This window comes from Notechis scutatus, chromosome Z (assembly GCF_049901735.1).
Source record: "Notechis scutatus isolate UNSWTSFEM ecotype Mainland chromosome Z, rNotScu1.2, whole genome shotgun sequence".
Classification (NCBI taxonomy): Eukaryota; Metazoa; Chordata; class Lepidosauria; order Squamata; family Elapidae; genus Notechis; species Notechis scutatus.
Genome location: NC_142025.1, coordinates 58,678,492 through 58,703,726, shown reverse-complemented (window position 1 = coordinate 58,703,726; position 25,235 = coordinate 58,678,492). Strand labels below are relative to the sequence as shown.

At 40.7% G+C, this 25,235-nt stretch overlaps 1 protein-coding gene across 1 annotated transcript in view; it reads left to right on the top strand.

The window, feature by feature from the left end:
• The window catches only part of EXOSC7 (exosome component 7), a 133,716-nt gene extending 110,585 nt beyond the window's left edge, over positions 1 to 23,131 (top strand). Inside the window, exons 6-8 of the mRNA XM_026678475.2 lie at positions 19,493 to 19,613; positions 20,255 to 20,410; positions 22,148 to 23,131. Of these exons, the coding sequence (XP_026534260.1) occupies positions 19,493 to 19,613; positions 20,255 to 20,410; positions 22,148 to 22,252 (382 nt within the window). The 3' untranslated portion in view covers positions 22,253 to 23,131. The remainder of the gene's footprint in view (positions 1 to 19,492; positions 19,614 to 20,254; positions 20,411 to 22,147) is intronic.
• Positions 23,132 to 25,235: the final 2,104 nt, after the last annotated feature.

Here is a 25,235-nt window from a genome sequence, read left to right as displayed (position 1 = left end):
CTTTTTACTCAAACAGACATGCATCCTGGTCTAGAATAGATATGATATGGATGTCAGCAGAACTAATTACTAATATACAAGAAATTGAAATAGAACCAAGCACTTGGGCAGACCACAATCCAATGACAGTTATTTGGAAAGGATATAAGGGGAGATCTAGATGGACTTTAAATAATACGATATTAAAAGAAAAAGACTTTAAACAGAAAATAGAGAAAGAATTGGTTTTCTTTTTTAAAGAACATAGAAAAGAGGATACGTCTTTACAGAATCTCTGGGACATGATGAAGGCCTATACAAGAGGTTTGATAATTGACTATACAAGGAAAAGAAATATAAAACAGAAAAAGACTTTTAAAACTTTGGAGGATGACTATGAGAGACTGGAAAAAGATTTACAGATGTTCCCACAAAAAAAGACATTAGGAATAAAATGGATATAATTAATCATAAAATGGGACTAATGGAAAAAGAGGAATTGGCACAAAAAATTAAAAATGCTAAACAGAATTATTTTGAAGATGCAAACAAATTAGGCAGATGGTTAGCCTATAAACTGAGAAAGGAAAGGAAATCAAGAAGGATTAATCAATTAATAAATGAAGAAGGACATGTTTGCTATGGAAATGAGGAGAAGAAAAAAATAATACAAGATTACTATGGAAAACTGTATTTTCAAGAGAATATTCAAGAAGAAAAAGTTAAGCAATATTTACAGAAAGCGAATTTACCTCAGATACCTAAAGACATTGAAATAATGCCAGAAGAGAACATAACGATGATGGAACTAACAGAAGCTTTGAAAAAACAGAATGTTGGAAAAGCACCAGGTCCAGATGGATTGCCAGTGGAATTTTACAAGACTTTCCAGGAAATACTGAATCTCCATCTGTTAGAAGTTATGAATGAAGTTATGTTAAAGAAAAGAATACCCAAAACATGGTCAGAAGCATATATTACACTTATACTGAAGGAAGATACAGACCTGCAACAAGTTAAAAATTATAGACCTATATCCCTATTAAATTCAGATTATAAAATCTTCACTTCAATTTTGGCAGAAAGACTGAAAAGATACTTAAATAACTTTATACATGTTGATCAAAATGGATTCCTGCCAAAGAGACAAATCAAAGATAATGTGAGAATTATTTTGAACACTTTGGAATATTATGAGGCACATCCTGAAAACATCCTTTGATGTTTCTAGATGCACAAAAAAGCCTTTGACAACGTGAGTTGGTGATTTATGTTATTGTAATTGGAACAAATGGGCTTTGGTAAAAAAAAATATTCAAGCCATTTAAACAATATATTATGAACAAACTGCAAAGATTATGATAAATGGAGAATTAACAGAATCTATAGATATAAGAAAAGGGACAAGACAAGGTTGTCCACTGTCGCCTCTGCTGTTTGTGTTAACTTTGGAAGTGTTGAATAGGAATATTAGAGAAGAAAGAGAAATAAAAGGAATGAAAATTAAAAAGGAAGAGTATTAATTACAAGCTTTTGCAGATGATCTGGCATTCATACTAGAGGATCCATTGGAAACAGCACCTAAATTAATAGAAAAGATAGAAGAATATGGAAAAGTAGCAGGTTTGAAAATAAAGATAAAACAAAAATATTAACAAAAATATGTTAGCAAGACGAAAGAAAGAGTTGGAAGAAGTTTTAGAAATACAGGTAAATAAGGTTAAGTATTTAGGGATATATATTACACCAAGATGTAGCACACTGAAGGAGGACAATTATATTAAATTCAAACAGCAGATTGCGACAGATTTGGCAAAATGGGAAAATTTACAATTATCATTGATTGGGAGAATATCTACAATTAAGATGAATGTGTTGCCTAGAATTCTGTATTTATTCCAGGCAATTCCAGTCCAATTAGGGAAAGAGGTTTTTGAAGACCTAAATAGAACTGTGTTGAAATATATTTGGCGGGGAAAGAAAGCAAGAATAAAACTTAAACAAGATGCAAAAATAAGAGGAGGGTTTGCCTTGCCTAACTGGAAACTCTATTACCAGGCAACAAGTTTGATGTGCGTAAAGGAATGGATAACATTAAGAAACACTATTGACTTTAGAAGGGCATAATTTGCTGCTAGGATGGCATGCTTTCCTTTGGTATAAGAGAACTAAAACACAGCGGTACTTTAGAAGACATTATATTCGAGAGGCACTGTTTTTGAACTGGGAGAAGACAAAAAGACAATATTATTTAAAAATTCCATTATGGATATCTACTATTGAAGCTTTTTCCTGTCCAGTAATATATAAAAAGGAACAAACAGTTAGATATGGTGAGATACTGAATGAAAAGGGTGAACTTAAATCTATGCAAGCATTGGAAGAACAAGATGTAAAAATGAATTGGTTTTCATATTTGCAAGTACAATCTAGATTTGATGAAGATTTTAAAACAGAAGGTATTTATGATAGTTGACTAATTTAGATAAAATTTTGATGGGTACTGATGAAAAGGTAATTAAAAATCTTTATGGCCATTTATTAGAATTTAAACTGGAAGAAGAACAAGTTAAAGAAATGATGATTGCTTTGGGGGGAAATTTTGGATATGGGATTGATTTAGAGAAGTGGCAAAAATTGTGGTCTCAAAATTATAAAATGACAATGTCAACTGTGTTGTGGCCCCAACTCCCGAGCCTAGGCTGTCAGAGGAAGAGGACCTGGAAGATGAGGGGGAGAAACTGGCAATGCCTTCCTCCCCAGGACCTTCCTCCCTGGCAATGCTTTCCTCCCTAGGACCTTCCTCCCTGCCAATGCCTTCTTCCCTGGTAATGCCTCAGGTTCCATCAGACAATCGAGAAGAACAGCCTGAGATGAATCAGGAGGAAGGCATGTCGGAGCAGCCCCTGATAGGGAGTGAAGAAGAGGAGTCTTGGCTCAACCCCAAGCAGCGTTGTAGGGAGAAACGTGACCAGCAACGTAGGAAGCGTGGGAGGGTCAGAGAGTGAGCTGAGTCACTGAGCCACACCACACGGGATAAAAGTGGGTGTGCTTTCTCCTTAAACTTTGTACGGGACAAAGTTTAACTTACTTTAGACTTTATTCGTGACTATGTTGGAAGAACGATTGTTTTGTGAATTGCCTTGTGCTTTGTGAAGTAAAAGACCCATTTCCCTCTGTGTGAGTAAGACTTTGATTTACAACTGCTGTCAGCTCGGACTTGGCAGGCAGGATGTAGTGGGATGCCAAGAATGTTATCAGTTACAGAGGATTTGCTCTGCGAAGTTCGAGCCAGCTTGCCTGTCGGTGTTTGTGTGCGTGTATAATCCCTTACCTTTTGGGGGAAAGGGAAGGGGAGACAGAACAACTTTGTCCCGCACTAGACTTAAGCCATCTTCTACCTAAGATGGACCAGCACAAACAGCAGTTTCAACAACAGCTGCAAGATGAGAATCAAACTCTACAACAGCAAGTGGCTCAATTAACAGCCTAACTTGCTTTGCTGCAGGCTCATGCAGCTCCTCCTCCCCCTCCCCATCAGAAATGCCTGGTGGCTGTGCCGGATAAATTTTCTGGGCAGCCTGAGATGTTCCCGGCCTTCATGGGACAGTGCCTTTATGGCTATGAGGCCAAAGGATTTCCCAGATGACCGGGCTCGGGTGGGGTTTGTGATAAGCCTCCTTTCTGGCTCTGCCGCCTGATGGGCCATGCCCTTGTTGCTCCAGAACAGCCCGTTACTAACTAATTACCAGGGGTTTTGGCAACACCTGTGCCACATGTATGATGACCCTATACGAATGCAGACAGCAGACAGGCGTCTTAAGGACCTTCCCAAGGGAAGCGCCCCTGCAAGAGTTTATTCCTGAATTTCAGCTTTTGTGCCTGGACTCCAACTGGAATGATGCGGTGTTCCAGGATGGCCTGTCAGATGAGCTGCAGGACGAATTAGTTCGAGTGGAGGTGCCCCAGACCCTCGACGTTCTGGTGTTGCAATGCCTGCGCATCAACTCACGTCTCCAACAGCGAAAGACCCGTCACACCGTCCAGGAGTCGCCATCTGGGTCTGCACCGCCGCGCCCTGCACTGACAGCGCCCCAGGTGACCCCGCATTTCATGGCAACAGCTGAGGAGCCAATGGAGCTGGGAGCAGCCAGATCTCGCCTGACGGGCCAGGAGCGAATGCAGAGAGGCCAAGGGGATTTGTGCCTGTATTGTGGGGAGCCCGGACATTTCGCTATTTCTTGTCCTCAAAAGCGAAGTGGGGCACTGAAGCCTGTGCCTGAATCTCGGTGTGATCAGTCGGGAAACGGGGCAGGCCCGACCTGGGGAAAAACCCTAGGCCGGGCACGTATCAAACGCCCACCTGAATTAGTGGAGGTTGACTCTGGGCCCCCTCAGCATCTGATTTTAGACACTCGGGTTTTCTTGGCTAACCAGTCGGAGGGGATTCCGGCACATGCGCTGGTGGACTCAGGGGCCACGACTAACTTTATGGACCAGGCCTTTGCGGCCCATTTTGATGTCCCCTTGGATCCGGTGAAACCCCCAATGAGGGTCGAGACTATTGATGGGCGGGAACTTATTGCAGGACCCATTAAATTCGCCACCCAGCCTTTGCACCTAGCCATTGGAGCACATGAGGAGGCGATCCGCTTCTATGTCACCGCAGACCTCCATTTCCCATTGGTCCTTGGCATGGCTTGGCTTCGGATTCACGATCCTCAGGTGGCATGGTCGTGGAACGCCATTTTTTTCCAAGTCTGCAGTGCATGGACCACTTCCGCCACACCTGTGCCGGCCAGGACATCTCCACCTCTGCTGTCTCCATACCTCCTGAACTGACGGACTTCACGGATGTGTTCATTGAGAAGGAAGTGGACCGGTTGTCCCCGCATCGGCCCTATGATAGCCCCAAGGACCCCCTTCCTCCGTGGACAGTGCTGCCAGCAGAATCCTTGGCAACAGTCCAGGAACAGGTGGACTTGTGGACTCAGGTGTGAGAGGCGCAGCGCCTGGACGCTTGGTCGCAGCAGAGGACAGGGGAGGTTGGACCTGAATCCCCATGGACTTTGGAGGAGGGCTTACTGAAGCATCAGGGCCGGTTGTACGTGCCCACGGGGCCATTTTGAGCCCTTATTATGACTCAGTGTCATGACAACCCTGCAGCCGGTCATTTTGATTTTTTTAAGACCCTCCATCTCGTAACGCGGACTTTTTGATGGCCTCGAGTATGGCACGATGTCCACGCATATGTGACGTCCTGTGTGCCGGGCCGGCAAGCGAAAACCATGATGGGTGCATCTCCTGGCCTCCTCCAACCTCTGCCGACTCCAGAAAGACCATGGGGAGTGATTTCCATGGACTTCTTGACTCACTTGCCGCCATCCTCTGGATTTATGACTGTGCTGGTGGTGGTCGACATGTTGACAAAAATGGCCCACTTCATTCCATGTCGTACACTGCCAACAGCACGTACAACTGCCCATCTGTTCTTGCAGCATGTTTTTCGTCTCCATGGCCTGCCGGACAGGGTAGTTTCAGACCGTGGTGTACAGTTTACAGCCCAATTCTGGAAAAGCCTGATGACCGCATTACAGGTGCAGGTGTGCTTGTTGTCAGCGCACCATCCATAGACTGTTGGGGGGACGGAGAAGGTCATTGGCATCCTCAGGCAACATTGTGCTGCTTTGTAAACCAACGGCAGAACAACTGGGTTGATTATCTCCCTCTGGCGGAGTTTGCATTCAACAACTCCCAGCACACCTCCACCCAAATGACCCCGTTGTACGCTAATGTGGGGTACCATCCGCGGTTCTTTTCACTGACACCATCAGATTCCCCTGTTCCCGAGACCTGGGACTTCCTTTCTGAACTTCAATCGGTTCAGCAGTTGGTGCGGCAGCAACTGATACAGGCCAAGGAAGACTACAAGCAGTTCGCCGATCGCTCTTGATGGGCAACGCCTCCGCTGGCTGTAGAAGACAGTGTGTGGTTATCCACAAAACACTTCCCAGTCGACTGCCTGATAAAGAAGCTGGACCACCGGTTCATTGGCCCATTCCCCATCGAGGCGGTCATCAACCCCGTGGCCTATCGACTAACATGCGCTCCATGTGGATTCATCCAGTCTTCCACCATTCCCTTTTGATCCCTGATGCCCCCTCGTGTTATCTCCGGCATCCCACAGCTGCTGATCCACCACCTGCGCCTGGTGAGGATGGCGCAGTAGAAGGCAAGGTGGCCACCATTAGGGATTCCCATTGGCTGAAAGGGCGGTTTCAGTATTTGATCAAGAGGCAGGGGGATGGGCCGGAGGCTCTCTCCTGGGTGGATGCTTCCACAATCCATGCCCCGGACCTTAAATGGCTGTTCCATGACCACTTCCCCTTGTGAGCACGTCCTGACCGTCAGACTCGGGGGAAGGGCCCTGTGGTGGGGGATACTGTTGTGCCCCGACTCCCGAGTCTATGCTGTCAGAGGAAGAGGACCTGGAAGATGAGGGGGAGGAACTGGCAATGCCTTCCTCCCCAGGACCTTCCTCCCTGGCAATGCCTTCCTCCCTAGGACCTTCCTTCCTGCCAATGCCTTCCTCCCTGGTAATTCCTCAGGTTCCATCAGACAACCGAGAAGAACAGCCTGAGATGAATCAGGAGGAAGGCATGTCGGAGCAGCCCCTAACAGGGAGTGAAGAGGAGGAGTCTTGGGTCGACCCCAAGCAGCGTCGTAGGGAGGAACGTGTGCAGCAACGTAGGAAGTGTAGGAGAGTCAGAGAGTGAGCTGAGTCACTGAGGCACACCCCACAGGGGATAAAAGTGGGTATGCTTTCTCCTTAAACTTTGTACGGGACAAAGTTTAACTTACTTTAGACTTTATTCGTGACTATGTTGGAAGAACAATTGTTTTGTGAATTGCCTTGTGTTTTATGAAGTAAAAGACCCATTTCCCTCTGTGTGAGTAAGACTTTGATTTACAACTACTGCCAGCTCGGACTTGGCAGGCAGGACGTAGTGGGATGCGAAGAATGTTATCAGTTACAGAGGATTTGCTCTGCGAAGTTCGAGCTAGCTTGCCTGTCGGTGTTTGTGTGTGTATGTGTGTATAATCCCTTACCTTTTGGGGGAAAGGGAAGGGGAGACAGAACAATTTGCATATAAAGAAAATTTGTATAAGACGTTTTACAGGTGGCATCTACCCCCGATGAGAATTGCGAGAATGTTTTAGAATAAATTGGATAAATGTTGGAAATGTCATCAGATACCTGGCTCATATTACCATATGTGGTGGACGTGCTCGGATGCAAAAAAATAGTGGACTAAAATCCACACATGGTTGGAAAAAATGATAAAATGAAAAAAGATATAGACTTTAAACCAGATATTTTTTTTATTGGGAATTATACCGGAAATATACAATAAAGAATTGAAGTATTTGATTGTAAATATTTAACAGCAGCTAGAATTATGTTTGCTAAGAATTGGAAAAATGATAAAATACCTATTCAGGAGGAAGTTATTAGGAAAATTATGGACTGTGCTGAAATGAGTAAATTGACATTTGAAATTAGAGAACAAGAAGATAAACAATTTTATATGATATGGGATTTGTTTTATCAATGGTTGGACAAAAAGACATGGTAATGTAATAGATTCAATGACTTTGTAATAGGTTTAATAGATAGATGTAAAATATAATATAGATATATATAACCATTGGATGAAAGTATAACATAAATTTTAAAATAAAGTTTGAAATATCTCGTATAAAGTGATAGAATAAATAGTTTGGTCATGGAGGATTAATAATTGATAAATATATAAGCATATGTTAGCTTGATAATGTGCAAATTTATATAAATTGAGAAATGATTACAAAAAGATAGCACAAAAGATTTGTAACCAACTGACAAACTGTATGAACATAAGGAGGAGGTGGTTTTTAAGTTTTTATGTTTTGTTTGTATATGTTTGTCTTAAAAAATAAAAACTTTTTCCAAAAAAAAGATACAACACTTAGTGATAGTCATAGGTTACTAATAAGCAATCAAATCATATTAAGGAACAAATAAAGCAATATAAATTGTAAAGATGCAAGCAACAGGGTTATAGTTATAAGTTGGAAGAGATAGGTAACAGATAACAGATAATCAGAGTTGGAAGGGACCTTGCAGGTCATCTAGTCCAACCCTCCCGCCCAAGCGGGACACCCTACACCATTTCTGTCAAATGGCAGTCCAATCTCTTCTTGAAAGTCTCAAGTAATGGAGCTCCCACAACTTCCGAGGGCAAGCTGTTCCACTGGTTGATTGTTCTCACTGTCAGAAAGTTTCTCCTTGTTTCCAAGGAGGTTAAATCTCTCCTTGTTCAGTTTCCATCCATTATTCCTTGTCTGGCCTACAGGCGCTTTAGAAAATAGCTTGACCCCTTTCTCCCTGTGGCAGTCCCTCAAATATTGGAAGACCTCTATCATGTCTCCCCTGGTCCTTCTCTTTACTAGACTAGCCAAACCCAGTTCCTGCAACCATTCATTGTATGTTTTAGCCTCCAGTCCCCTAATCATCCTGGTTGCTCTTCTCTGTACTTTTTCTAGAGTCTCAACATCTTTTTATAATGTGGTCTTACTAAGGCTTTATAGAGTGGTATTAGTACTTCCCATGATCTTGATTGTATCCCTCTGTTAATACAACTTAGGGTTGCATTAGCTTTTTTGGTTGCTGCTGCACACTGCTGGCTCATATTTAGCTGGTTGTCCACTAGGACTCCAAGGTCCCTCTCACAGTTACTGCTATTGAGCCTGGTTTCACCCAGTCTATATGTGTACTTTTGGTTTTTCTTGCCTAAGTGTAGGACTTTACTTTTCTCTACATTGAATTTCATTTTGTTAGATACGGCCCAGTTTTCTAGTCTGTCAAGATCCATCTGGATCTTGAGCCTATCTTCTTGGGTGTTAGCTATTCTTGCCAGCTTAGCATCGTCTGCAAATTTGGTAAGTTCCCCTTCTATTCCCTCATCTAAATCGTTAATGAAGATATTGAAGAGTACTGGGCCTAAGACGGAACCTTGTGGCACCCCACTGCTTACTTCCCTCCATGTAGACTTAGACCCATTAAGGACTACTTGTTGAGTACGGTTTGCCAGCCAGTTGTGAATCCATCTGGTGGTGGTGCTATCTATTCCACTTTTTTCTAGCTTACTAAGAAGTAGGTTGTGGTCTACTTTATCGAATGCCTTGCTGAAATCTAAATATATTATGTCCACAGTATTTTGCTGGTCTACTAATTTAGTCACTGTGTTGAAGAATGAAATAAGATTGGTTTGGCATGATCTGTTCTTAACAAACCCGTGCTGACTGCTAGTTATTACTTTACTTGTTTCTAGATGTTGGCAGATCTGTTTTTTTATTATCTTCTCCAGGTAATACGAGGAATGAGAAGAATAATAGTAATACAATCTTACTAAATAGTTTGACAGTGTTCTGGGAATTAGTTGTTTAGCAGAGTGATCACATTCAGGAAAAAACTGTCCTTGTGTCTAGTTTTTCTGGTGTGCAGTGCCCTATAGCATCGTTTTGAGGGTAGAAGTTGAAATAATTTATGTCCGGGATGTGAGGAGTCTGTAGATATTTTCACAGCCCTCTTTTTGACTCATGCAGTATACAGGTCCTCAATGGAAGGCAGGTTTGTAGCAATTGTTTTTCTGCAATCTAATTATCTGTTGAAGTCTGTGTCTGTCTTGTTAGGTTGCAGAGCCAAACCAGACAGTTATAGAGGTGCAGATGATACTGTGTTGTCTAGTATTGTAAGAGGTGGTAGTATAGGAGGGTTTTTCCTGAAATCTACCACCATTTCTACAATTTAGTTCAAGATTGTTCTGGTTGCACCACAAGGCTAGTTGTTCAACTTCCCGTCTATGCAGATTCATCATTGCTTCGAATGAGACCGATCACTGTTGTATCATCTGCAAACTTCAGTATTTTAACAGAGGGATCCTTTGAGATGCAGTCATTGGTATATAGAGAGAAGTGGAGAGAGCACACAGCCCTGGGGAGCTTCTATGCAGGTATCTGATGTACAGATCTGATGTACAGATCTGCAGGTATCTGATGTAATTTTGCCTATTTTCACCTGCTACTTCCTGTCTGTTAGGAAACTTATAATCCATTTACAAGTGTGGTCAGGTACAGCTAACTGATTTAGTTTAGTTAGAAGAATATCTGGAATGATGGTATTAAATGCTGAGCTGTAAAGAGGACCCTTGCATAGGTCTTTGGGGATTCAAGATGTTGTAGGATCTGGTGCAGAGTCATATTAACAGCATCATCTGTCTATCTATGTGCTCAGTAGGCAAATTACAAGGAGTCTAATTGTTAGGTATAACATTGATACCAAATATGGTTTGGGTGAATAAATATATAAAACTTAGATATCATGGTTTAAGTGCTTATCACTTTAAGCACAATGCAGCAGGCAATTAGCCGATTAAGGGTGCGGTTAGAAGTTACTATATAAGGAAGCATTAGAAGCTGGAAAGCTTACTGTCTGTTACTGTCGCTGGCTGTAACTGTGTGCTTACTGTAACTGTGTGTTGCTGCGAGTAACTGTGTGCTGCTGCGACTAACTGAGATTACTGACTGTGAGTGCCTGTGACTGAACTGTTATTGTTTGCTACTGTTTGCTGAATATCCAGCGTTTGTTTCTCTGGAGAGTGAAACCGGAGGAGGAGAAGATATCTTTATCGGCTGATAAAGATATTGCAAGGACTCTTAACTTGGACTATACTAGTGAGTCTTACTGGATGGAAATACTGTGAATGACTTAATGGACTGAATGACAATGCTTAAACTCTAACTGGATTAAAAACTATTTAAACTATAAACAGTGTTTGTGTTCAGTGTGTGTATACTCTGGGGCCCTTCCGCTCTCGTTTGGCTGCCTGGCTTGACTACTGCTGCAATACTCTGCTAGGGGTTAATCTCCAAACCCTAACATTGGTTATGGGCCCAGCAGCATAGTCTAACTAACCAGGATATAGCAGAGAGAGTTGGTGTGAGTTGCACATTACTGTAAAAACAAACTGTTTTAATTAGTTTAAAATAGTCAAAATATCTGAAGAGCAATGGCACAAGTAAATTTGTCACAACTGTCCATGATATCCAGGCTGGATGGAACAAACTATGTTTCATGGTCAATGAAATGTAGTTTACTTCTACGCAAAGAAGGTTTGTGGGACATTATAGCAAACCCACCAGATGTGAGTAGCTGGGATCCTGCTAATGATGATGATAACGAAAAGTTACAAGACTTTAAACTGAAGAATGAGCAGGCTTTATGCATCATAGGACTGACTCTCTGTGATCAGCAGCTTGTCCATATTCGTGGAGAAGAAAATGCTGCAAACTGCTGGGAGAACCTCAGGAAGATTTATGTTCGGGACAGTGTAGGAGCACATATAAATCTTACACGGAAGCTTTTTCGAACGCATCTTCAGAGGAATGGAGATATGTTAGTTCATTTAAACTGTATGAAGTGCATTTTTCAAGATTTGCAAGAAAAAGAGCTTATATTTAATGAACTGCAACAAGTCTACATAATATTATCTTCATTAGATCAAAGCTATGATGACTATGTGACTTCGTTAGAGGTATTGCCAAAAGAAAGCCTCTCATTAACCGAGATTACAGGCAGGCTACTAGAAGAAGCCAGAAGAAGGCGTGAGCGTGACGAGCTGAGAGAAGATAAGAAAGAAGAGAAATTATCTTCAAAGCTTGAAAGAAACCAGCAAAGCAAAGTAAAGCACCTGGAAGAAGAGAATTTATCTTCAACGGCATACACAATTAAAAAGTGTTTTAATTGTGGAGGCAGAGGACATTTGGCAAGGTTCTGCAAAAAGAGAAAAAGCCAGAATGTAAAAAAGCCAAAGAAAGCATTTGAACTAGCCACGTTTGGCAACTCTGATGTGAAGAACAATCTATGGGTGGTTGACAGTGGCGCATCCCACTGCATCACAAGAGATAAGACAAAATTTATAAAAATGTCTACAAGTTCTCAACATATATCACTTGCAAACGGCTGGAACCTGAAAGCGAAAGGTCAAGGTTTTGCACATTGTCCGTACATAAACCAGGATATAAAAATGTTGTATGTATTGCAACTAAAGTTTAATTTGCTTTCAGTAAGGGTATTAGATAAATTAGGTTATGTAATTACTTTTAAAGATAATAATTGCATAATTGAAAAAGATAACAAAAGGGTAACTGCAGCTTTAAATGGAACATTATATGTCTTAGATAATAGTAAGAAAGGGGAGGCTCGAACTGTATTTAATAATATAAAGCCTCATGATGAATGTATCCATTTATTGCATAGGCGTTTGGGGCATGTAAATTTTAAAATGCTAAAACGTACAGTTGAGTTATCTGAAGGAATAAGGTTAAAATCTTGTGATAAATATTTACGTTGTAATGTTTGCTGTGAAGATAAGAGCAAAGTATTGCCTGCAAATAGGCTAAATGGTTTCAAAACAAAAGAACCTTTAGAAGTAGTATTTGCAGACATAATAGGTCCAAAGAAACCCAGTATGGGGGGTGCTAGATATATACTGAGCATTATGGATCATTATTCTAGATATGGGTTTTGCTATTTAATGAAAAGCAAAACTGAAACATATCAACATTTTTTCAATTGGCTTAAGTTTGCTGAAAGAAAGTCTAAACGGCAACTGATAACCCTGGTGACAGATAATGGTACGGAATTTATTAATAACAAATTCCAGAACAGACTTAAGATAGCTGATAGATTTTGGGAGAAAGGCACATCTAAAGTGTTATGTAGTGCTAGTGCCCAATTTCTAGAACATGAAGGATGGGAGAAATTAGAACAGGATGCCAATAAAGATGTAATTATTGAATCCTATAGAAATCCCATTAGTTATCCCTGTAACTTTAAAAATAAAGTAAAGAGACAAATACAGGATGAGATAGTGCCCATAAAGGAAGAAACAGATTCAATAGCTGAACAGGATGAGGAAGATGAACAGGTAGTAGTTCAACAAAGTCCTCCTGTAAGCCCTGTAATTCCCAGAAGAACTACACGTGTATCTAGACCGCCTGATAGGTACCAGGCTAACACAGTGTGCCAGATTAATCAAGTTCCTAATTCTGTAGAAGAAATTAAAAAGTATCCTAATAAGGAAAAAGAAAGATGGTATGCAGCAATGAATAAGGAACTGAATTCATTAAGTGATATGAAGGTGTATGAAAATGCCAAATTACCTGCAGGAAAGAAATCCATTGGCTGCAAATGGATATTCAAGGTAAAAATAGATAAAGATGGTAATTTAATCCATAAGGCAAGGTTAGTAGCCCAAGGTTTTAGGCAGAATGCTAATGACTATGATGAGGTGTTTGCACCTAGTCTTAAGGCAGCAACCTTGAGGGCAGCTTTAGTGTGGGCAGCTAGTAAAAACTATATAGTTAACCATCTAGATGTGGAAACTGCTTACTTGCATGCCCCATTAAAACATACTATTTACATGAAAAAACCTGTTGGTATTAAAAGTGAAAATAAGGATAATAATGATTGTTGGTTGTTAAAGAAAAGTCTCTATGGTCTAAAACAATCAGGCTATGAATGGAACCAGTATATTGTAAAGGTACTAGACAATATAGGATTTAAAGCTGGTTTAGCCGATCCATGTCTGTTTAAGAGGGAGACAAATGGGAAAGTATCATTATTATTACTATTCACAGATGACATTGCATTGATAACTGAAACTAATGATGAAGCAAATAAAATAATAGCATCATTAGGAAAGAGAATAAAGATCAAGCAATTAGGGGAGATAAAGAAGTATCTCGGTTTGAATATAAAGAAAACAAGGAAAGGTTTTAAGATATCTCAGGAAGATAAGATAAGCAAATTACTAAAAGATTACAAGATGGAGCTTTGTAAGCCAGCTAAGACTCCAATGAGTCAGGAGTTTAGCAACACTGATGTACAAAGCCCTGAGTTTGATAAGGTGATTTATCAATCTTTAATTGGTAGTTTGAGTTATATTAGTAATTGGTCTAGACCAGATATATCGTACTGCGTGAATCAGTTGGCTAGATTCAATTCTGCACCATGTGAAAGACACTGGATTGCAGCTAAGAGGATATTAAGATATCTTAAAAAGACAATGAATTATTCATTGTATTTAGAACCAAAGGGTGATTTAATTTTGTGTGCTTATGCAGATGCTAGCTTTGCATCAGAAAGAGACACTAGAAAGTCGACTTCAGGAACAGCCATAATGCTGGGTAAGACATTAATAGGCTGGAAGTCAATAAGACAACAGCATATAAGTTTGTCTACTATGGAGGCAGAATTCTCCTGTTTATCATTGTTATGTACAGAATTAATAATGTATAAACAAATGTTAATTGATATAGGTATAACTGTAGATTATCCTATAATTATACATGAAGATAATCAGGCAGCAATTCAAATGGCCACAAATATTGGAGTAAAAACAAGGAGCAAGCATACAGATCTAAGATACCTAAACGTGAGACAATCTGTAAGAAGTAAGATGATTCAGCTAGAATACTGTATGTCGGAGGACAATTTAGCTGATAATTTTACTAAAGCCCAAGGTGCCAGTAAGCACCAGGAGAGTTGTGAAAAATATGGGATAAGATTGTAAAGGTATTATATATTTATTTCACCCAAAAGGGGAGTATGTTAGGTATAACATTGATACCAAATATGGTTTGGGTGAATAAATATATAAAACTTAGATATCATGGTTTAAGTGCTTATCACTTTAAGCACAATGCAGCAGGCAATTAGCCGATTAAGAAGTTACTATATAAGGAAGCATTAGATTAGAAGTTAGAAGTTAGAAGTTACTATATAAGGAAGCATTAGAAGCTGGAAAGCTTACTGTCTGTTACTGTCGCTGGCTGTAACTGTGTGCTTACTGTAACTGTGTGCTGCTGCGAGTAACTGTGTGCTGCTGCGACTAACTGAGATTACTGACTGTGAGTGCCTGTGACTGAACTGTTATTGTTTGCTACTGTTTGCTGAATATCCAGCGTTTGTTTCTCTGGAGAGTGAAACCGGAGGAGGAGAAGATATCTTTATCGGCTGATAAAGATATTGCAAGGACTCTTAACTTGGACTATACTAGTGAGTCTTACTGGATGGAAATACTGTGAATGACTTAATGGACTGAATGACAATGCTTAAACTCTAACTGGATTAAAAACTATTTAAACTATAAACAGTGTTTGTGTTCAGTGTGTGTATACTCTGGGGCCCTTCCGCTCTCGTTTGGCTGCCTGGCTTGACTACTGCTGCAATACTCTGCTAGGGGTTAATTCCCAAACCCTAACACTAATAGTGGATCCATGATTGTTTTCCGGTGGGCCAGCACTAGTCTTTCAAAGGTCTTTGTTGTGGTTCGCTGGCAGCAAGTGCAGACAGCTGAGGTCTCTGACAGCGAGGACTCAGACGAGGAGCCTGCATGTGATGCAGGGATGGGGCCAGGACTATCGGAGAGTGGAGTGCCGCCTTCGGAGGTTGTGGAGTCTGGCAGCAGTGACGAAGAGGGACCTGGGAAGCCTGTGCGCATACGTGCAGGGCTGCTCGAAGGAAAGAGCAGCTGAAGCAGCACAGGGCAGGCGACTTAGGAGTAAGGCTGGAAGGTCATGGCCCCTCTTAAGGGATAAAAGCCAGCCTTCGCGGTTGGCTTCTTTGCAGGAAGCAAAGAAGTTCTTTATGCTCAGAGTTCTCATCCTCCAGTTCTGGTTTGGGATATTTATTTGCAATTAGTCTTTTGTTCTTGGCAGCCTTTCGCAACCTTGAAAGGGTTGCTCTTATCTGGGACAATTAGTTTGAAATGATTCTTGGCTGTGAATACATAGAATTCACAACGCTGCAGTAAAAGAGGTTTGTTTTATGAACAATTTGTATTTGTTTGATTTGAACAAGGCTTGGGTCAGAACAGTTTTCATAACTACAGATGTTAGAGCAACTGGTCTGAAATAATTCAATTCCTTGATGGAAGGTGTGTTTGGCACTGGGATGACAGTAGAGCATTTGAAGCAAGAAGGAACATAGCACATTTCTAGTGATTTATTAAAGATGCAGGTGAAGATGGGGGCCAGTTGGTCAGCACAAGCTTTTAAGGAAGAAGGACCTGGTGCATGTCCTGACTTTTGTCTATAAAATAGACCTTGCACCTCATTCTCTGTAATCACCAGAGGTGTGGGCCGACCAGGATGGGGTAGGTTGCAGGAGGCTTGGCACAACACAATTATAAAATTACATAAAACCATGTACTATAAGTTCACTGCCAGATCAAAGATTCAAGGTCAAACTATGAACCTGAGCTTTCAAGAGGGATTCTACCCCATCCAACCTTGAATAAGAATTCCTGAACTAATGGTATTCCTAGCTTGTTTGACTTAGGCTTTAGTTTGCAGCCTACATATCCAGTTTCCCTAACTTCTTTGTAATGTGGTAAAAGTGGGAAAGAAAGGTTTAGCTATCACCTATGTATTAAGAGCATCAAAGCCAATAGCCTGAAGGATTATCTTCAGCATTTCCTTATATAAACTTGAATAGCAGAGATAAGATAGAGTGATATTATAGGTTAGTCTTCCCCAATTTGGATGTCCTCCAGATATATGGACCAATCTACTCCTCAAAATTCTGAAAGTTTAATCCATAAATAGGAACAGAACCCAGGTTGAGGAACAATACACAGCCACGCTATTGTCAAAAGCTCCAGAATTACCTTGTAAAGGAAGGAAGGAAGGAAGAATTTCTCAAGAAAAGTGTGGAGCCGTGATAAAATTGTAAGGTCAAATCTTGTTCCAGCTTACTTAACTTGATTAAGTGGCTGATAATAAGTTAAATAGGCAAAATAGCTGATAATATGCTGCTGATAAAGTTGATTTGTAATAGATTTAGTTAACTTATTTCATTTAGGAGAACCTAATACCACCATCACCCTATCAATAGTTGTAAGTACGGTATATATCATCTTTTCATTTAGTATATTGCAGGGTGCGTCATCAAATAAAAATGCACATCTAAGGTAGATTATTGAAATTGACTGTACTCATACAAAATACTTACTTTAGTACAAATCACTAAACATGGAATTGTTACAGTATATTGAGCAAATGTATGTAATAGTTTAAATAGTTGATAATGCTTCATCTGCTGTGTGTATTAGAACTGCGTGGATAATGCAGGGGGGTGTCTCTTGGAGTATCAAACTGCCTACAATTTTAAAGGTTCAGTACAGTGAATTTGAAGCTCTTCCCAGAACAATTCTTCTCAATTGTCTTCTGTATATGCATGAACATGAACTTGGGAAGGTCCTCAAAGGAGCTGAGTCATATTTTCAGGAAAATACACTGCTCAAAAAAATAAAGGGAACACAAAAATAAGACATCCTAGATCTGAATGAATGAAATATTAAATACGTTGTTCATTACATAGTTGAATGTGCTGACAACAAAATCACACAAAAATTATCAATGGAAATCAAATTTAGCAACCCATGGAGGTCTGGATTTGGAGTTACACTCAAAATTAAAGTGGAAAAAAACACGACAGGCTGATTCAACTTTGATGTAATGTCCTTAAAACAAGTCAAAATGAGGCTCAGTAGTGTGTGTGGCCTCCACGTGCCTGTATGACCTGCCTACAACACCTGGGCAAGCTCCTGATGAGGTGGCAGATGGTCTCCTGAGGGATCTCCTCCCACACCTGGACTAAAGCATCCCCCAACTCCTGGACAGTCTGTGGTACAATGTGGCATTGGTGGATGGAGCGAGACATAATGTCCCAGATGTGCTCAATTGGATTCAGGTCTGGGGAATGGGTGGGCCAGTCCATAGCATCAATGCCTTCGTCTTGCAGGAACTGCTGACACACTCCAGCCACATGAGGTCTAGCATTGTCTTGCATTAGGAGGAACCCAGGGCCAACCACACCAGCATATGGTCTCACAAGGGGTCTGAGGATCTCATCTCAGTACCTAATGGCAGTCAGGCTACCTCTGGCGAGCACATGGAGGGCTGTGCGGCCCCCTAAAGAAATGCCACCCCACACCATTACTGACCCACTGCTAAACCAGTCATGCTGGAGGATATTGCAGGCAGCAGAACGTTCTCCACGGTGTCTCCAGACCCTGTCACGTCTGTCACACGTGCTCAGTGTGAACCTGCTTTCATCTGTGAAGAGCACAGGGCGCCAGTGGCGAATTTGCCAATCTTGGTGTTCTCTGGCAAATGCCAAACGTTCTGCACAGTGCTGCGCTGTAAGCACAACCCCCACCTGTGGACGTCGGGCCCTCATACCACCCTCATGGAGTCTGTTTCTGACCATTTGAGAAGCCACATGCACATCTGTGGCCCGCTGGAGGTCATTTTGCAGGGCCCTGTCCCTCCTTGCACAAAGGCGGAGGTAGCGGTCCTGATGCTGGGTTGTTGCCCTCCTTTGGCCTCCTCCACGTCTCCTGATGTACTGGCCTGTCTCCTGGTAGTGCCTCCATGCTCTGGACACTACGCTGACAGACACAGCAAACCTTCTTGCCACAGCTCGCATTGATGTGCCATCCGGGATGAGCTGCACTACCTGAGCCATTTGTGTGGGTTGTAGACTCCGTCTCATGCTACCACTAGAGTGAAAGCGCCGCCAGCATTCAAAGGTGACCAAACCATCAGCCAGAAAGCATAGGAACTGAGAAGCGGTCTGTGATCACCACCTGAAGAACCACTCCTTTATTGGGGATGTCTTGCTAACTGCCTATGCTTTCCACCTGTTGTCTATTCCATTTGCACAACAGCATGTGAAATTGATTGTCAATCAGTGTTGCTACCTAAGTGGACAGTTTGATTTCACAGAAGTGTGATTGACTTGATTACATTGTGTTGTTTAAGTGTTCCCTTTATTTTTTTGAGGATTAGAGCTGTATTTGCAGCATTGCTATAAATAAGATATTTCTAGGAATGTGTTAACACATTTTGATGTCATATGATATTGTCATATATGTTTTCTTTATTCATAAAAAGCAAATGTGATATTGTCATTGGGCCTATTCACACATCACTAATTAATGATCAATTATCAGCAGTAGTATTTTATGTTAGCTCTCCAACACATGGAATTAGTTATCCAATAACAAGTTAATGCTAGTTCAATGCTAACATAGGTTATAATAAACCTATATGTTTATTGTTATCCTGTATGTTTGGGACATCCAAAAGTATCATATGTACCAAAGTACAGATAGGTAATATGGAATCTGTATCTGCACTTTTCACAGGAAGAATAATAAATTGTAAAGTGGCATGTTCACCACTTTATGTAATGGTTCGGTTATATAGTTAAACACAAAAGCAATTGTAATTTCCTTGCTTATTGCTTACATTTGCTTACATTTGGTTGGGAGTTGGGTCCTACTTTAACAAAATATACAGGGATGTCACATTGTCCAATGGTCATTTCTGTTTTCTTTAGGATCCCCAAAGTACGTGTTTTGGAGGATGAAAGAGGACATGAAATTGAACTGTCTGATGATCCTTTTGACTGTATTCGACTCAGTGTTTATAACATTCCTTGTATTGTTACCTTAAGCAAAGTAAGTCTTAAAAATTCAGAACTTTTCTTTTGATGCTTATTTTAAACTGAAAGTTATGCAGAAAATTTGACTTGTGTTTTATGTGACCACAGCCTTGGAAAGTTCTTGGAAACCATATACAAGATATTTTGTTCTTATTTCTTCCTCAAGTAGAGAAATTTCCTTTTTAGTCTTGAATTTGTTTGTTCCTTCCTTAAACATCTTTGGGAAGCAGATTGTTTATGAACATTTAGATATGTTATAACGTAAAATTAGTTATGCAGAAATGCAGAATGTATGCTTATGAAACTCTTAAAATTCCTCTTTCAACTTCTGAGAGTTGAGAGTGAGTGATTAACCCAAGATCATTCAGTTGGCTTTTATGCTTAATGCAATATTAGACTTCATGTTTCCTCACTTCTAGTCCAGCAGCTTAATCACAGTGGCAAGCAGACTCTCAAATAGATTATATTAATACTTTGGTGTTGTAAGAAATATTGCATATTCTTGGGAATGTATTGTTTGTTGATCCCAAAATGAGTAGGAAATTTCTTTTTATTTGTCAACTCTATATTTATAATTTTACTCCCAGCCTTCATTAGAACTTGACCTAATGCCTCAACAGTTCAATACAGATATAGTATATATGCTTTTGTTTCCAGATTGGCTATAAGCATGTGGTCGACACCACTCTTCAGGAAGAAGCATGTTCCTTGGCTAGCCTCCTTATTTCTATAACAAGTCAGGGTGTTATCACTTGCATGAAAAAAGTGGGAAGAGGGAGCCTTGACCCAGAGAGCATTTTTGAGATGATGGAGGTAAGCAAGCACTGGACAGATGATTAGATTTAAAATTACAATGAGAATTCTGAAAAAAAAATCAGAAGTAAATCTTAAAAATTGAAACAACCACTCTATGTTATTTTAAAATCTAATTTTAAAAAATGCTTACATTTGCATGCACTTTTTATATAATGAAAAGCAATCTATAGTTATCATTGTTCACAGTTATCATTGTTCACTGATTGTTACAGTTATCATTGTTCACTCTCATTTAAACAACATTTAGAGTAAAATGTTATCAGTAATTCTCATTGTTCTTTGAAATAATGCATTTAAGAATCAGGAACAATCTGCCTTGAGTTTTTTATAAAAATTATAAATGTGGGATAAAAATCAAATAAATAAACAAATAAATAAGTAATAAAATTAATTAGAAAGGATATTGTTCTGATTGTCACAAGAAGTGTAAAAAAAAGAAACCAGTTTGTAACTGCTTCATCATTCAGTCAAGTGGAGCATTGGACTCTACTGGCCCTGAGGCAAACATAACTTCACTTTTTTAATAAATCCCATATGCTTAGAAACATTTAGCATATAAACTTCATGCCAGCTTTTATTTATAGTGGCACTAAATTTCTATACTTTTTACTGTATTTTTATCATTTTTGCCTATTTTCTAAGATACTTACATTATATAGAAGAGGAATTATTGTTACTTTTCATGCAGTATTAGCATAATCCTATTGCTGTACCCCTTGATCCTATAACCTCTATTTTTTTTATCTTCTTCACAAATCATGTGCAAATCAAGAGGTTTGGAATACTGTTACAAAATAACAGCTTTTTCTAGTGCGGTATTTTTCAAACTTGGCAATATTAAGATGGGTGGAATTCAACTCCCAGCCTCAGCTATTTAAAAATTTCCAAGTTTGAAAAACACTGCTCTAATGGGAATTTAAGATAGTTTATGACATTATTCTAATATATCTTTTCCTTATATTCTTCCTTTCTGGCTTATGGCAAAAATTTTCATCAGCTGTAGACCAGACAATATGTCTTTCAGCATTTTGAAGGATAGCATTTTGTTTCACAAAATAATAAATGAGGATCTAAGCCTACCCCCGTATTAAGCAATATGCTTAAATGGATGTAAAGAAATTCTGCACATAGATGCTGAATTTATATGCATATAAATTTTGCATATAAACTTACAACTATTTGACAACAATTTAAAGTTATGATGTCCTTGGAAAAAGTGACATTACCTGTATTCACACTTACGACCATTGCACCAGGCTGTGCAATCACATGATCGCAATTCAGCCACTTAGCAACTGGCTCATATTTATGACCGATGGAATGTCCCATAGTCACATGATCTTTTTTGCAAGTTTCTGGCAGAAACACTAATTGGGGAAACTGGATTCATTTGCTAACCTATTGATTAATTTAAAGACTGCTGTAATTTGCTTAATGATTGCTGTAAAAATTGTAAAATTCAACTCAACAACTTCAGTGACTTCCAACAGAAATTCAATCTCAATTGTGGTTGTCAGTCAAGAACTACCTATTGAATGAAAAGTGATTAGGGATGGCTCTTACAAACATAATTTAGTTTATAATTTTTTCCCATTTTATATTTTATTCCAATGAATTAATTTCAATAGAATAGCATACCTTGGCTATGAATATATAAAGAGAAACCTAGTGAATTTTGCTTCTTTTAATTCATTTGTGTTGTTTTATATAGTTTATTTTTCATTTGTATTCTAGACTGGAAAGAGAGTAGGCAAATTGCTGCACACATCCTTGCAAGCTATCTTAGATAAAGAAGAGAGTCTCGGAACAGCACGAAAAAAAGTTGGATTTTTGGGATGAGTTGCCATCATCAGTTTCAATCAATTGAATTTTTACTTAAAAGTGTGTGTTTATTGGTTTGTTTGTTTCTACAAAATCAAATATATTTTAAATAAAGAAAGGATTACTCATGTACACTTGTGTTAAGGGATCTTAAATGTTTACAACAAAACAGAAAAAATTATAGTCCAACTCCACAAAAATGTACAAACGCCATTTCATTTTACTTTCTATAAAGTCCAAGTCTTTGTCAACAGTTTCTGCACAGATCTGTCCACATGATATATTTAGTATCCTTGCCCTTTTGAGTACATGTTTTTCTTATTCAATTTCAGATTCTAACATTGTTTTATATGGTATAATTTTTGTTTTATATTTGCCTTCCAATTTTTTTTATTGATTGCTTTTATTCTGTTCTTATTTTATGTTATTTTTCATTTTTGAAATTGACACTGAATATATCAATACTTTTAATAATATGGCAAATATATTCAATTCTTGAATCTGCATTACCTAACCTCATTTTGACCCAGGGATATGTGGTGGGTGGAACACAAATAGAATAACAGACATGCATGCTCATAGGATCTATTCTTGTTAGCCCTAGATTTTCTAAAATCTAACCAAATGCTGTATGGACAAGTGGACTGATGTTGAAGACCTTAACACAGATTTGAATGCTTCAGAGTGAATATTCTGGTCTATCTAACAAAAATAATGGGTGTGTTTCTCCAAATTTCCTGTTCATAGAACTGAAATTATTGTCTGACCCATAATGGCTTGTTTACCATAGCAGCTGTTGCAATTATGGTTAGTGGAAATTTCCATGTGTGGCTGTGCCACGTTTTCATTGTCATGTATCCAGTACAGCAATAAACAGAAACATCTGTCAAGCAAAAAGCTCAGCCTTTGTTCTATAAATATTTAATTTCACTTGTCTTATACGTAAGCCCAGAAATTCAGTAGTTCACTAAAACTTAAGAGAAAACAAAATATCCTTCCCAATAGTTAAAATATTTTGCTTTAAGTCAGAATCTTAATTAGGACGACATACCTCTGAAAGGCTACACATAAGGGCCAGTGGAGATGACCATCCTTTTCTTTAAAAAAAATGTCCAGGTTTTAGTTTTAAAGCAATTACGGTCAGGGGTGGGATTCTACCGGTTTGCACCAGTTCAGTAGAACTGGTTGTTATGGTTCCCGGTAGTTCGGAGAACCGGTAAATCGGGCCTCTGGCTGGCCCTGCCCCTCTCTGCCCGCTTCCCCGCTCCCTGCCCAGTCAGTCCCTATCGCACATGCACAACATCATGTGCACGCACAACATGCCTGCAGCCTGCTTTTGCCCAGCTGCCAGGCCAGCCATTGCTGCCTGCCTTTTGCTGCGGCAAAGCAAAAAGTTTGCAAGTCCCCCTCCCTTCGCAAAATGGCTCCTGTGCAGCAGAGAAGCAGCCCGGTTGAATCCTGTTTCTCTCTGCTGCCCAGGAGGCATTTCCCAAAGGGAGGGGGACTTGCAAGCTTTTCGCTCTGCCGGGAGAGGCTCTCCCAACAAGAGCAGGTGAGAGAAGCAGCCCGGAGCCGACACAAGCCTCTCCACTGTTTCTCCCAGCTGATTTGATCTGCCTGCTCACAAGGAAGCCTGCAAGTTATGCTAGCCCTTCCCCCACTGTCCCCGGGCCTCCTCGAGCCTTGCCCAGCCATCTCTGAGGCTCCCTGAGCCTTGCCCAGCCATCTCTGGTGCTCCCCAGGCCTTGCCCAGCCATTTCCAGGACTTCCAGGCCTTGGCCAGCCTACCTATCTGCCCCCGCCCCATCCCTGGGCTTGGCTGGCTGGCTTCCCCACCAACGTGGCCCCATCCCGCTGGTGGTGCTGGCTGGGGCCTACCTACCTGCCCCACCATCCCCAGGCTCAGCTGGCTGGCTAAGCCACCACGTGACACTCTCCCAGCTCTCCCTATCACATGGTGGCTGTGGCATAGCAAGCTGCAGCTGCGGTGCTCCGACCAGTAGGGCGACGGACCCAACTGCCTCCTGTAAGCAGGGCTGTCACTGCAGCACCTCTGCCACTTCCGCCCATTTCTCCTGGGGCCAAAATGAAAGGAAGCGGGCAGAGGCGGCGGAGGCGTTGCAGCAATGGCCCTGCTTATGGGAGGCAGCCAGAGCCAGGTCTGCTGCCTCTGCCACCCATGGAGGTGTTTTGGGAGGGCCGGGGAGTGCTCAAAGCGCCACCACCGCTTATGGGAGAGTGCTGCTTATGGGAGGGCGCCGCCATTGCTTACAGGAGGGCACTGCTTACAGGAGGGCGCCACCACTACCACATACAGGAAGCAGCCAGAGCCAGGTCCACCGCCTCTGCCACCCATGGAAGTGTTTTGGAAGGGCTGGTGCCTGGGGGGTGCTCAAAGCATTGCCGCCGCTTAAGGAAGGCCGCCGCCGCCTCTGCTTATGGGAGGCCGCTGTTTATGGGAGGTTGCCGCTGCCACTGCTGCTTACGAGGCCATCCCAGGTGAGTGTGTTTGACAGAGAGAGACAGAGAGAGAAGGAAAGAAAAGAAAAGAAAAGAAAAGAAAAGAAAAGAAAGAAAGAAAGAAAGAAAGAAAGAAAGAAAGAAAGAAAGAAAGAAAGAAAGAAAGAAAGAAAGAAAGAAAGAAAGAAAGAAAGAAAGAAAGGGAGAAAAAGAAAGGAAGGGAGAAAAAGAAAGAGGAAGGGAGAGAAAGAGAAAAAAGAGCAAGAAAGAAAGGAAAGGAGAAAAAGAAAGCAAGAAAGAAAGGGAGAAAAAGAAAGGAGCAAGAAAGAGGGAAAGAGGGGAGGGGGAAGAGAGAGAAAGGGAAAGGGGGAGAGGGGGAAAAGCGAAGGGGAAAGAGGAAGACAGAGAAGGAAGAGACAAGAAAGAAAAAAAGAGAAGGGAAGAAAAGGGATAGACAAAGAGGTGGGACGGAAGGAAGGGACAGAAAGAAAGAGAAAGAAAGTAAGTTATGGTACTGTAAACTCTTATGGCAACAAATTTC